Here is a 13953-nt window from a genome sequence, read left to right on the forward strand (position 1 = left end):
CCCACTTCCGAAGAAGTGGGCTGTAGTCCACGAAAGCTTATGCTCTAATAAATTTGTTAGTCTCTAAGGTGCCACAAGTACTCCTGTTCTTTTTGCGGATACAGACTAACATGGCTGCTACTCTGAAGCCTCTGAGTTATGGCTACAAGGTCATGTGACCAAGTCACCTGGTCCTGGACTCCATGATAATACTAGTATTTTTCCACTAACTGGGGGCGGGAACCACACCGGGAGACAAAGGATTCCTGCCATATGCAAAAACTGGGGGGAGGGGCAAAGCAGCGGCCCCTCCCCTGGGGCTACCAGCAGTGATTGGCTCCTGGCCAACTCTGGAGACAGAAAAGCTGGAGGAGCAGACAGACGGTGTGTATTCCCCGCCTTCCCAGTCGTGGTGCGATTGGGCTTCAGCCCTGGGATGGTGGTTGCAGGCTCCACCCATGGGGCTTTGGGCTCCATCCCTGGGCCCCATCCCCTGGGCAAAGGGCTTTGGGCTCCATTCCCTGGTTGTGTGGTGATGGGCTCTGGCCCCGAGCTCAACCTCCCCAATCACCCCTGGCTCCTGCTGCCACCCCCAGTACCCCATCACCCCGCTGCCTCCATACCCACTTCCCCATCCAGGGTTTAATTTGTCCCTGGGCTTGCTGGGACTGGGCTGTGAAACGTGATATTTGTATGTTTGTTAATATCACGTTTCACAGCAGACCGACTGGCTAGCAAGTCTCAAAAAGAGAAAAGCAACCAAAAAAAAAGCAAAAGAAACAATAAGATAAAAACCAAGAACATGAGAATGTGCAAAGCACCTGATTTGGGTGTCTCTACTGTTCAGATCCCATAAGGAATAGAGACAACTGGACATTATTTTTATTATTGAGTCTGCAAAAAACCCTCCATAAATAAATTACAGTGATTTCGACATGGATATTTGCATATTTATTTGATTTTCCTAAAGTTAATTAAGTATTTTAGGAAAAATTGTCAGAGCGGCCACCAGCATTTTGTGTGTGAGAACCCCTGGTCCAGCCTGATTGAAATATTGGAAGGTTTAAGCTGCAGGCCAGTGCAGTCGGCCTTCAGGGATCTCTGCAATCTGCCAACAACATCATTTAGGGTGAGACTTTGCTCCTTGTAACCAGTTTCTTTAACGTATTAATCTTAGATTGCATTTTGTTTTATTTGCTGGGTAATCTGCTTTGCACTGTTTGCTATCCCTTATAATCACTTACAATCTATCTTTTGAAGGGAATAAACTTGGTTTGGTTTGGTCTAAAACCCAGTGTGTGGAATTCATAACTGGGGAAACAAAAAGCTGTTGCGTATTTCTCTCCACGTTGCGGGAGAGGGTGAATTTCATGAGGTTGTGCTGTACCATTCTCTGTGCAGTGCAAGACGGTACAGTTTGGGGTCTATGCTCTAGAGGGGGGCGTGCACTTGAGTACGGGGCAATTCCTTAGCTGAGTCGTCCCATGCAGAGCTGATCTCAGCCTCTGTGTGTAACGCTGCAGCCGGGCGTGTCCCTACCTGTATGTGTGCTGGTAAAGTGCAGTCTGAAGCCTGGGGAAGGGCTTGGCTAGCTTGCCTCAGCAGGACAGTGCGAGAGGGAGCCCAGGCTGGTGGGTCAGGCGGGCTCAGTGGTACCCCAGTTCCAAGTGACACCCCAGGGAGAACCCATCACAATAGGTTCCGGCCCCGTTTCAGTGACACCACCGTGCCCACTGCACAGCCAGACCTGGCTAGAACATGTGATAACCGCATGCTGCAAACAAGATGCATCTCTCCAGCTTCCAGCCTCCACGGACGAGCTGGCGAGTGGAAACGAGGCTAGTTAGCATGAGAGGGTACGTAGGGCCAGCAGGTAACACAATACCCACTCAGCCATGGATCTCTGAACAGCCCGCCATCTGGAACCATCTTCAGCTCCTCCCATGCCCTTCGTTTTAGTCACTAGTAACATGCTGCAGGCCCTTTAATGGCACCAAGTGCAACGTCAGCCTCGGACCAGCCTCCGGACAGGACCTCAGCATGGTGTAAAAGAAAAAGGGATGCACAGTTCTCATGTCCCGCAGAGCCCAGGCGCTCCACCTGCAGCAAGGGAACAGAGAGGGCTCAGACGCGGTGCGACATGAGTGGGACGCCGTTATTACCCCGTGCGTGGGGAGCTAGGCTGCAGGAGAGTTGCTCTGCCCCTTCTCAGCCCTGCCCAAGAGCAGCCGTGCTGGGAAAGGTGGGGCATGCAGCCTTGAAACCAGCAGCAGACCCAAGCTGCAAAGATCCCAGACGCCGAGGTGTGCTCAGAGCTGGGGGTTTGCCTCAGCCCCGTCCCGCCAAATTATGGCCTGGAGGCAGCTCCTCTGCTTCTGCAAACCACAATGCTTTGGTCCTGCCATTGAAGTCCAGCCGCTAGGAAGATTCTACACCCATTTCCCAAGTGGCCATGGTTTGCTTGGTGCAGAAGCACATTTCCGGGGGCCCAAGCAGCCCTGCCCCTCCACAGAACTGACAGTCACAACCGAAGGAAGGAGAAATCTTTCCAGAAACTTTCAGTTCCCCTTTTGTGATGAGCTCCAGGCAGAGCACAGGAAATCGAAGGGCACTGCTGCATGTGCATTGCTACATTCTGTGAATCCCATGGAGCAAACAGGCACCGGAGGCAACTCCCCAGAGCTTACGGCTGCTAACAAAGGAAGACATACAGCAAACCAATTGCGCAAAAGCTGGTGGCTCTAGATGACATGGGGCCTGTATTTTGTGTGTGCAGGCTGGAGACTAGCTGCCTGCTGATTTACCATTGCCCCTCAAAACACACAGTGCACAAGCAGTGTTATCCAGCTCACTAGCATGTTTTGGTGGTGCTGCCCCGGGGCCCCTCCCTGAAGGGGTCTGGCACTCTGAGGGATTGTGCCTGGGAGGCTGGAAACCCACAGCCAGAGTCTATTTTTCCTACCTTTTGAGAAAAAGGCCCATGCAATTGGGTGCCCAAGGAATGTTTGTGCAAATGTGCACGATTTGCATGCAGAATTATTGCATTTGAGGGTGCAGTTGTGGTAACTGAAGGTGCAAAGAGCCAATTAGGTGCCTACTTGGCCAACTGCACCTCCAGTAAGACGTGCCAATGTGGGTATCACTGCTGCACGCTGGATCCAGTGTGAGAGCTGCTCTGCCATTGGCCTTCAGACTGCTGCCGCTAGAGGGGATTCTCCTTTGGCTGACGTGAGAGACACCTGCACTTTTGGAGCAGAAGGACTTGAGTTTTATCCCGGCTGTCTCTGACTGTGAAGTCCTAGGAGTCAGCTGCGATTGGCAGACACACAGCAGGAAACACAATGAAAGACCCACCAAAAAAGGCAGCTGTTGACTGTTTCCTTTTAGAGCAGCAGGCAGATGATGAACCAGCACAGAGCTGTGCTTCAAAGGGGGGCAAACCCCACTGGGATGGTTTGGGATCCCCAGCGAGGAGAACCCCAAAGCCTCTCAAACTGTAAAACTTCATTCATCTGCCACACGTGTCACGTGACATGTCTAACAAGCAGCTCTCCGAAGCCTCTGCAAACAAGTCATGGGGGGGGGGCTCTCTCTTGTAGCTCAGGTGGACAAGGCCTGTTAATTGAGAGCCGAAGGCCATGACTCCTAGAACACACAGCCCCTCCCACGCCCCATCCCAGGAGGTGCAAGAGCGCTGTTGCGTGGTGTAATTTCTCGGTCCGACCCACAATTTGCTATAGATTGAGCAATTCACCAAAAAGCCACTGAAGGCCTTGGTTTGTGATACTGCAGACGTTTGAGTTCAGTTTGGTAACAATTTAATAAATGTGCAGAAGTGGAGCACGTAAGAACCAGAGATCCTGTTTCATGCAGAAAGGTGGGGAGAGAAATAGAGGAAGTGTAAACAGACAATTTTCCACTGGCACTCAAGAGCTTTTTAAAGGTGAACTGCGAACCTTTCCACATCCCTGTGTTTGTCACACAACAGCTGGTGACATCACTAGCACCTAAAGCAGAAGACTGTGGTCCTTACACAGCTCTAAGTGCTGACTCGTGCAAGAAAAACATAGTTTTGCTAACAATGCACGGGGTAAAAGGCCCAGGTACGGTTTCACAAGTAGATGGCGATCTCTTCTCTCCCAAGGGCCACACACAAGCCATCCCATGGTCTTGAACTAGAAGTTGGTTTGCTCAGCTGCCCCTCTCTAGCTGCTGAATATAGGGCCTGCTGTGCAGACAGAGAGCAGAAGGGCTTCCAGGGGGTGGGAAGGGGAACAGGTTGTTCTCCTATGACAGTCCACAGCTATCTAGATTTGTAGCTGTAGTTCATGACTGGTTCTCTGCAGCCTTCCACCACTCTCCTGTCCCAGGGGCTGTGCACACGTCTTGATTCCCACAGTCTGGGTGTGGCTATGTCATGTTACTGCTCATGTCAGACTGGAGGGAGGTCTCAAATGGGGTTCTACAGGGATCTGTTCTGGGTCCAGCGTTGTTTAACATCTTTATTAATGACCTGGATGTAGGTATAAAGAGCACACTGACCAAGTTTGCAGATGACAGAAAGCTAGGGGGGGTTGCCAATACTTTGGAGAATAAAGCTAAAATTCAGAGGGATCTTGATAAATTGGAGAACTGGGATGTAGACAACAAAATGACATTCAGCAAAGAGAAGTGTCAGGTGCTCCACTTAGGGAAGAAAAACCAAGTGCACAAACACAGAATAGGGGATAACTGGCCTTGCAGCAGCATGGCTGAGAAGGATCTGGGAGTTGTGGTGGGTCACAACCTCAACATGAGTCAGCAATGCGAGGCTGTTGCAAAAAAAAGCAAATGCAATTTCAGGTTGCATTAACAGAGGATAGCATGCAACTCACAGGAGGTGATAGTACCACTCTACGCCGCACTGGTTAGGCCTCAGCTGGAGGACTGTGTCCAGTTTTGGACACTGATGTATAGAAAGGATGTAGAGAAACTGGACAGGATCCAGAGGTGAGCGACAAGTCGATCCAATTTCAGAGGGGTAGCTGTGTTAGTCTGTATCAGCAAAAAGAACGAGGAGTCCTTGTGGCTAATGAGACTAATGATCAGAGGGCTGGAATGCAGCCATGGGAGCAAAGGCTGAAGGAACTGGGTATGTTTAGTTTGGAAAAGAGGCGATTAAGGGGGGATATGATAGTGGTCTTCAGATACCTGAAAGGCTGCCATAGAAAAGCTGGAGAAAAGCCGTTCTCTCTGGCCACCGAGGGCAGGACAGGAGGCGATGGGATCAAACTGCAGCGCAGCAGATTTAGATTAAATCTCAGGACAAACTTCCCAGCTGTAAGAACAGTCGGACAATGGGACAGATGCGCGGGGAGGTCATGGAAGCTCCTTCACGGGAGGTTTTCAAAAGGAGGCTGGAGCCGTCCGTCTGGGATGGGTCAGACACACCAACTCCTGCATCTCGGCCGGGGGTCAGACATAGGGGTCCCTTCTAACCCTGTGAGCCTAGGTCAGCCACGACTCTCAAGGTGCAATCACACTGCGGGTGCAGCGCTGCAGTCCCTGCATGGTCTTTGCACAGTCTGGGGGATGAGCATTTGCCTGGTCTATCCGCGTGGGAATTGCACTCTGTGTTTTATTTGCTCATTCTCCAGGCCACTGTCAGAGGCTCGGGGCGACAGTCCAGCCTGGGTCAGTTCACTTTCTGGGGTTCAACCTCCTTCCCGCTCCCTCCCAAAGAGCTTTCCTGGAACACCCGGCCTCTTTGCCCTGGGGGATGCAGCCAGCTGCTGACTGGGCGCTGACATCCCTGGGATGACGCAGCCCAGACGCTGGGGACTCTGGTAACTGTGTGATCGAAAGTAGCTTTCTCAGTAACCTGGGCCATGGCCTGGTCTGAGGGCTGTTAACTGAGGACAAGCCAGACAAGTCAGCAGTGAGGGGGTGATGCAGACTGAAGCCTGGGCTCCCTGACAACCCACCCAGGACTGGGAATTGCCCCGGTTGATGTCAGGGGAATGAGATCTGCTGCTGTCCAATCAATAACAGGCCGGGGCTCAAAGAGCAACAGCAAACCTGGGCCGAGTTCACAGGGAACTGGGACTAAAACTGTGTCTGTCTGGCCCTGCTGGCCAGGGCTGGGATCTCTCAGGGAACCCTGGGACAATATAGGTCACTCCAAACGTAGGGGATGCTGTCTGTACCCTTCCCCAGGGTACTTGCAGAGGGATAACGCTATTCTTATACTCCTGGCCACAGACACACACAAGTTCCTCGCTGGGAAGCTCACGGACCCAGAGCTGAATATTTTGAGCTCTCTGTTCCAAAGGGCTCAGTCCCCAGTGTGCTGAGCCCCCAATCTGGCCCCTCCAGCCAGGGCACAGCCAGTTTAGAGGTGGGATTTCCATGTCTTATCCCCTCCCCCCAACACACTACAAAGAAATCCCAGGGAAAGGTCCTGACAAGGCAGCTGGACTTGGGGGAGCAGCGTGGGAGTTCAGGAGAGCCTCACACTGCACCTCCTAGCAAAGATAAGGCAGAAAGCCCTGATAACGGAGGCTGATCTAACAAAGGACCCTGGGATTGGCCCAGATTGTCCCAGTCTTTGAATCAATACCCCCCCCCCCCCCCCCCCCCCCCCCCCCGGTTCTTCGGAGGTCGCCTTGCAGGCGTTACAGTGATCCCAGGGGAGAGCACTGGCTAAGGGGAGGTAGAGTCCCCCCTCTGTCTCCCCCAAGGCAGATCCAAGTGTGGAGGGGCTTAGTGTGGGGGGGGAGCCAGGTGAGGGTTGAGAGGGTTCTGCCTGGCGCAACTCAGTGGGGGATCTGGGTGTGGGGGGATCTGGATGCACAGGGGGGTTCTGGGTGCAATGGAAATGGGACTCTACAGGGGGGTCCAGGTGAAGGTGGTTTGGGCTCAGTGGAGGGGGTCTGGGTGTGTGGGGTTCAGTGGGGGGTCCAGGTGCTGGGGGAGTGGGGCTGAGTGGGGTGGGGATCTGAGCGCGGGTTGCTCGTTGGGGTGGTCCAGGTGCAGGAGGAGTGGGGCTCATCAGGGGGGTTCTGAGGGCAGGGGGCTGAGGCCTGGCAGGAGGGTCTGGGTATGAGGGGGTCTGGATGCACGAGGGTTGGTGGATGGGGGAGCAGCTCCCTGTAGAAGGATCCCTCCCCTTGCAGCTGAGGAGTGATGGGTGCAGGAAGCAGAGTGGGGTAAGGTTGCAGAGCTTCCAGCAGCCGGGGGAGAAATCTGGGAGTGGGTCTGACCCTGCCCCGGATGCCATGCTGGGGGAGAGGAAGTCCCATTCTCCCCAGCCCAGCCTGGACTAGCAGCCAAGCCCAGCACAGGGTCTTCCCCAGTTCCACCTCCTGCTCCACAGTGATTTACCTCTCTGCCGGTTGCACTGTGCACCCGAAACATACTGCTGGGGAGGGTCGCATGACCGCTCTTGTGGCTTCCCCTTACTTCCCCATAAGAAAGTCATTTTTCTGCGGGGAAGCATAGAAATTTGCAAGGGACATAAATTCTGTGCCTGCGCAGTGGCGCAGCATTCCCACAGGAGTAACAATCTCCCAGGGGCAGAATGTAGCCGCATTGCTCCTGCTTTTTCTCTCTCTCTCTCTGCTGTTTCCAAGTTTGATTTACCAGCCCCAGCATCAACATCAGCTGTTGCTGCCTGTACAGCCACTGAGCTCCATTCCGGTGGTGTCTAAAAATACACAGTCTTAGCAGGATGGGACGGGGGGTCCTTTTCTGCTATTGTTTTCCCAGCTGCAGGATCAGTCTGTCTCCTGAGCATGACCAGGGTTCAGCCTGTTCCTGGAAGCTGTGGGGACGACCCTAGGTTGGGATGATGTTACAGAGTCAGACGAGAACAGCTGGCCAAGTCATCAGAACTCCAAGAGACCAGGAACCACTTGGGGATACAATAAATAAGAGCATGCCCTGGCAGCAGGGCAGGGTTTGCATCTCTTACACAAAGTGCAGGGATAGTCCCAGAATGCTGGGCTCATCCTCTGGGGAGCTCTGCCAGGCTGCGGCTCCCCCTGCATGTGTCTGGCCCCTCTAGGGGGAGGGTGTCCGCTCAGGGGCGGGTTAGGGGCATCTGCCACACATCAGCCAATTAATCCTCACTGCGCCTGAGCGAGGCAGGCCAGCGTGTGACATCATCCTCATTTCCAGGGCCGCCCCGAGGATTCAAAGCAATTTTGGGGGCTCCTTCCATAAAAAAAAGTTGCAATACTATAGAATAGTATATTCTCGTGGGGGCCTGGGGCAAATTGCCCCACTTGCCCCCCCCTTCCCTCCCCAGGCAGCCCTGCTCATTTCACAGGAGAGGAAACAGACAGCTAGGCAACGTGACTTGACTGAGGCTACGCGGTAAGTCAGTGGCAGAATTCCTGGTTTCTGGCAGGAGTTCAGGATGCACACTTCTGGGCGCAATAACCAAAGGAACGGCTCTGGGCCCCTAAGAGACAATTTAGTGGCTGAGGGGCACCCAATCTGAATGCAGTCAGGTGTAGGTCCGTCAGGCGCTCGTCAAGAGCCCTTACGCTGCAGGAGGTCGGACTACATTTCAGTGTGACCCAAGGGGCTGGAGTAGCCCTCACTGGAAATGCCAAGGTCAGGGCAGGCCGCAAAAGGAAGAGCAGGTGCTCCCAAGGCAGATGGGTAAATACTGAAGTTAAACTCCCCAACCAGTCACAAACCGTGCTCCTGATCCCCCCCACTGGTTATCAAGAAGCTAAAAGAGAAATCACGCAGCCCCCTTTACTGCATTCCTGTTCTCTGGCTCCCAATCACCACCGAGGTGCCGTAAGGTGAGGAGTTATTTCAAAACTCTGCTCACTCTACAAAATGTTCTTCTGACCCCCAAAGGGCCAGTCACATTGCCAGGGCAATATGAGGTTGGATCTTACCCAAAATCCCAGGATGCCGGCCAATCCTTTAGCATCTAAAACTAAAGGTTTATTATACAGAAAAAAAGAACAAGAAGAGAGCTGTGAATGGTACAGCAGAGACCTCAGAGTTCATCTGTCAGGTTCTGAGCGGTATTGGTGAGCTTGCTGGCTTGAAAGTCCCTCTGGAACATCCCCAGCTTGGGTGGGTCATTCCATCCTTTGTTCAGCGCTCTGTTTGTAGAGAGGTTACTCCAGAGGTAGGAAGCGGGAATGAAGACAAAATGGAGCCGATGCAGCTGCCCTTTATATTCCTTTTGCTATGTGGCTTGTAATTCCTGTGTCCCAAACACAAGCTTCACAGCACATGGCATTAGTTCTGTCCACCGGCATGCCCCTACATGCCTTGCTGAGTCATAAGGTGTATCCCCTGGCTCCTTTCAACTGGTTCATTGTACAGCTGATGTCCCTTGATGGGCCATCAAGCAGGATGCCAATCTGTGTGGGGGTGTCACCCAGCACCAGTTTGGAAATACAGACATACCTTACAGATCTATAACTCACCATACGCAGGGGATACAAACATATCCACAAGCTTGTCATACTTGGCAATTTATAACATTTTCACAAATACTTCACACGGCAGATCGGGTCAGATTCCTTGCAATTTTATAATATTGATATCAACAATATCATAAAGTGTCCCACATGTTCCATACAGTGTCACAATCAGGCTTAAATAGAGACTGGGAATGGCTGAGCCATTACACACATTGAATCTATTTCCCCATGTTACGTATCCTCACACCTTCTTGTCAACTGTTGGAAATGGGCTATCTTGATTATCACCACAAAAGTTTTTTTTCTCCTGCTGACAATAGCTCATCTTAATTAATTAGCCTCTTAGAGTTGGTAGGGGAACTTCCACCTTTTCATGTTCTCTGTATGTGTATATATCTTCTTACTGTATGTTCCATTCTATGCATCCCATGAAGCGGGCTGTAGCTTATGCTCAAATAAATGTGTTAGTCTCTAAGGTGCCACAAGGACTCCTGTTCGTTTTACAATCAGAACTGCCCCTTCTGGCCTTACGGCCTGTGGCTCTGATGTGGCAGGGCTCCCACACGCACGCAGGGCAGGAACTGGGGCTGCAGCTACCCCAGAAGATGCCACGAGGTAAGGATCATGCAATTGGCTACAGCCCTGAGTCACAGAGCTCAGATCTGACTCCGGACCCAGAGCCGAGCCTTCCCCACTCTCAGGAAGGCTGGGCTCAGGAGTCTCACACTTCGGGTCCAACTCAGAGAAAGGCACCAGCTGTAGCCTTAGGAATGGATTGGAACATGGCTCTCGGCTCTAGGGTTGGGTTCACATCCACCCCTACCGCAGCTCACCCCCAGCCCTTGGCCTGCAACGTCTGAGCCATATGCCTGCTCCCCCTGGTCAACCACACGGCAGCGAATGATGTATTCTAGACACACCACGGTGGTGATCCCATGCCCCGAAAAATACTCTGTTACACCTGCGCTGCACCCCCTTGCCCCGTACACACACACTCCCATCCGCTCAGTCCCCCCTCGCCAACACACTCCCTTCCGCTCAGTGACGTGATGTCCAGGCCCCACTCAGGAGACAATAACATCCCAGAGCTGGGAAGGACCATTTTGCAGAAATAAAAATAAAAATGCAGGAATGACGACCTCAGGGAGACCCTGGCAGGAGGGCTCCAGCCGTCCCGCTGGCCCTGAATGGCGGCTCTGTGCCTGTGAGGGGCGCAGAGAGAAAAGCCACATACAGGCTCTCAACAGCTGCTCGGGCAAAGCCAGACAGAGAAGGGGGGTGGGGGAGATAAAAGTGAGGGCGAAACAGAGAGACCCACACAGAGACCCTCACCCCATGCCCTCCCTGCAGGCAAACTCTAGATGCTCCTGGGACGCTCTGCCTGTCGTCAGCTGGATCTCATCTGGCCCCGCTATCTTGAGTTCTGCACGAGGGTCCCTCCTTTCCACTCCATCCCTGGGGAGCCAGGGAACCCGGGGGGAGATGGCCCAAGCTGGTAGTGGCCTGTATGAAAGGGAACCATGCTTTGCTGTCACTCCCTCCTGCGTCTGCTCATCTCTTCATCCCATTCTTACTTGCAGACCCACGGCCAGCCGGGCAATGCCAGGGGCTCACTCAGCCCGGAGCCTGGCTCTGGCACTGGAGTGGCTGGACAGGCTCCGGGCGCTACGGGGGACTCCTACCTACTGCTCCTGGCTTCACCAGGGCGTTCTTTCATGCTGGCCGCATTGCCCCCTCCTGCCCTGGGCTGCCGCTGGTTCGAACTCCTTGTCCCAGCCTGCAAGCCTGTAACTGCTCGATCCCCCCTCGAGGTTTTGTGCAGCCGCTTCCCCAGGGGCACCTGCGCTCCTCGCAGCGGACCCGCCGAGGGGCTAGCGACCCCAGCACTCCTGGGTCATGCCGTTCTGCAGAGCGGATACCTCTGGGATCCACACCCAGCCATGGAGGTCTGGGGTTTCTCCTCTCCCCGGTGGACACTGCGTATGTCAGTCTGCCCCCGTGTACGTCTCTAGGACTCCGGGGGACGTGCCCCCTGGTTCTTAGCATGGCGATGGGCTGAGCCGCTTTAGGATTCTTTCCCAGTGAATTGTGGGAGAACGTGTCTGGCCAGGGCACCGGGGGGGAAGTATGGGACGGCAGTGTCAGCGCCCGAGAGCTTTCACCTGCGTCCTCACTGCAAACCAGCCTGAGTGAAAGCAGAGCCTGGGTTCGAGCTCCAGCCCCAGCCAGGCGGAGAGCACCACGAAGCTCCGGTGACAAGAGTTTGGGGTGTGGACGGGGGGTAGGGACAACCCCAGGCTAACTCTGCCGGGAATTCACCCTCATTTCCGCCCGTAACGAGACTCAGGGGAAGCTGCATCTGACTTCACCCCGAGCAGGCGAGGATGAAAGGAGAGACAGAAACAAACCAGTCCATGGAGAAACGGCTGCTGGGGAGGGAGTGGCCCTAGGCAGGGCCACAACTGCTCTGCTGTTCCTGGGCCAGGTGTTCGGCTCGCCCCCCCCCCCCCCCCCGACACACAGGGAGAGGCCCCGGCTCTGCATCGCTGCACATCACCCGTTGCCTTTAGCACCAGCGCAGCAGCCCGATGCAGCCCGATCCAGCGGGACTGATGGCTCATCCAGGCCGCTCCTGGAGAAGGGAGCTGGGAACCCCGCTGCACCAGAGGCCCTTGGATCTCGGACACTGAACGATCATGCTGCAGCCGTGGCGAAGGGGCTCTCGCTGCTAACCGGCTCGCAAGTGAATGGGGAACGCAGCAAGCCACGGACCCCCCGAAAGGCTTCCCTGGCCAGCGGAGCAGCGTTCCTCCTCCCCCCACCCCCGTTTGTTTTTGTAGCGCTCTGTCCATCCCCTGCCTAATCCCTGGACAAAAGTTTGTTATTGCAACTGCCTCCCCTTCAGCCAGCTGTTCCAGGCTCCACCGAGCTCTGGTGCCAGAGCCCCTTTCCCAGAGCTGCCTGGGTGCTGCTGTTAATGTCACGCTGTATGCTTGATCTCCAGCACCACAGTCCCAGGGCTGCCAGCCCCCAAAACTCATGAGGGAGGACTCAGAAATCATGAGGGTTTTTTAAAAAATCATAAATGTGGGGTTCTTTCCATTTGCTTTTGGGTTTCTGAGCCTTTAGGACACGCATGGGTCACGTTCTCCAGCTTTACTCTGTGACCATTTATCCAGTTCTTCAAAAAAGAACTAGATAAGTTCCTGGAGGTTCGGTCCATCAATGGCTATTAGCCAGGCTGGGCAGGGATGGTGTCCCTAGTCTCTGTTTGCCAGAAGCTGGGAATGGGCGACAGGGGATGGATCACTTGATGATTCCCTGTTCTGTTCATTCCTTCTGGGGCACCTGGCATTGGCCACTGTTGGGAGCCAGGACACTGGGCTAGATGGACCTTTGGTCTGACTCAGTACGACCGTTCTTATGTTCTTATGTTCATGAGGGCTAGAAACGTACTTTTTTTTAATGAAGGCTGAAAGGCTGAAAGTCTCACATAGTCAGCTGACTCCAGGAGCTGGCACTTTAAGGAAAACTCCAAGGAAAACTCTTAAGGAAAACAGGAAGGCGGGCGGTGTGGCCCCAGCCCCCTGGAGTCCAGTGGCACCGCTGAAGTGAGGCCAGGGCAGGGGGTGGAGTGTGAGCAGGGCCACACCTAGCTTTTTGAGGCCTCCCCCACGCCTCCCCCAGCCTCCCCTACCCGCCCCTGCCGTGGTCAGTTCTGGAAGTGACATCACTTCCACCCTGGCCCCACACCCCCAAAGGACGGCTCTGCCTGGCAGAGTATTAAAGGATCTTCTGACAAATCCATCTAGTGTGTATAAGTAAGTTCGGTGACCAGTCCATCTCTGGTACAGAAGTACATGACATGGTGTCAGGAGTAAATTAAGGACAGACACAAAAGGACAACAAAGGCTGCAGACAGAAGGAACAGCAACAAAGGTTGCAGGATCTCATCAACATGCCACTCTTCAATGCCCCTGGGAACTTGAGCTTTGACAAACCTTCCCAGTGGACAGACTGGAAGCAGCATTTTGCAAGATTCTGAATTGCAAACCAACTCCACCAAGAAACTGGAGATATATAGGTATCTTCTTCAATTTACATACTATGGGGAAGAAGGCAGAGCATATCTTTAAATCCTTTGACTTTACTGAAGACAATCACAAAGATGACTGGAAAGTTGCATACTTTATACCTCAGAGAAATGTGGTTTATGAAAGAGCATGTTTCCACCAGAGAATTCAAGAACCAGGGGGAAATATTGAGTGTTTTATAGGAGCTCTGCATTCATTGGCTGAAAACTGTGATTTGGGGAATGCAAAACATGAAAGCAGTCTGTGCTGGTGAGACAGCAAAACCAAGAGCAACTTGCCAAACTTGAAAACCAAGAAACTAGCCTAGAAGCTGTTAACAAATGCAGCATGAGTGTTAAAAGTACTTACCATGAGACCCCAGAGGCAAGGAGAAATCACTCCCAGGCTAAGAGGGACAAATTCCAGCCTACATGCACAAGGTGTGGAAAAAGTCTTATCCCAAGAGA

At 53.4% G+C, this 13953-nt stretch overlaps 1 protein-coding gene across 1 annotated transcript in view; it reads right to left on the reverse strand.

Annotated features, from left to right (window-relative positions):
* The window catches only part of LOC101943323 (bactericidal permeability increasing protein), a 30310-nt gene extending 18138 nt beyond the window's left edge, over window positions 1-12172 (reverse strand). Inside the window, exon 1 of the mRNA XM_005304860.5 lies at window positions 11971-12172. Coding sequence (XP_005304917.2) covers window positions 11971-12034 — 64 coding nt within the window. The 5' untranslated portion in view covers window positions 12035-12172. The remainder of the gene's footprint in view (window positions 1-11970) is intronic.
* Window positions 12173-13953: the final 1781 nt, after the last annotated feature.

This window comes from Chrysemys picta, chromosome 13, assembly GCF_011386835.1.
Source record: "Chrysemys picta bellii isolate R12L10 chromosome 13, ASM1138683v2, whole genome shotgun sequence".
Lineage (NCBI taxonomy): Eukaryota > Metazoa > Chordata > Testudines > Emydidae > Chrysemys > Chrysemys picta.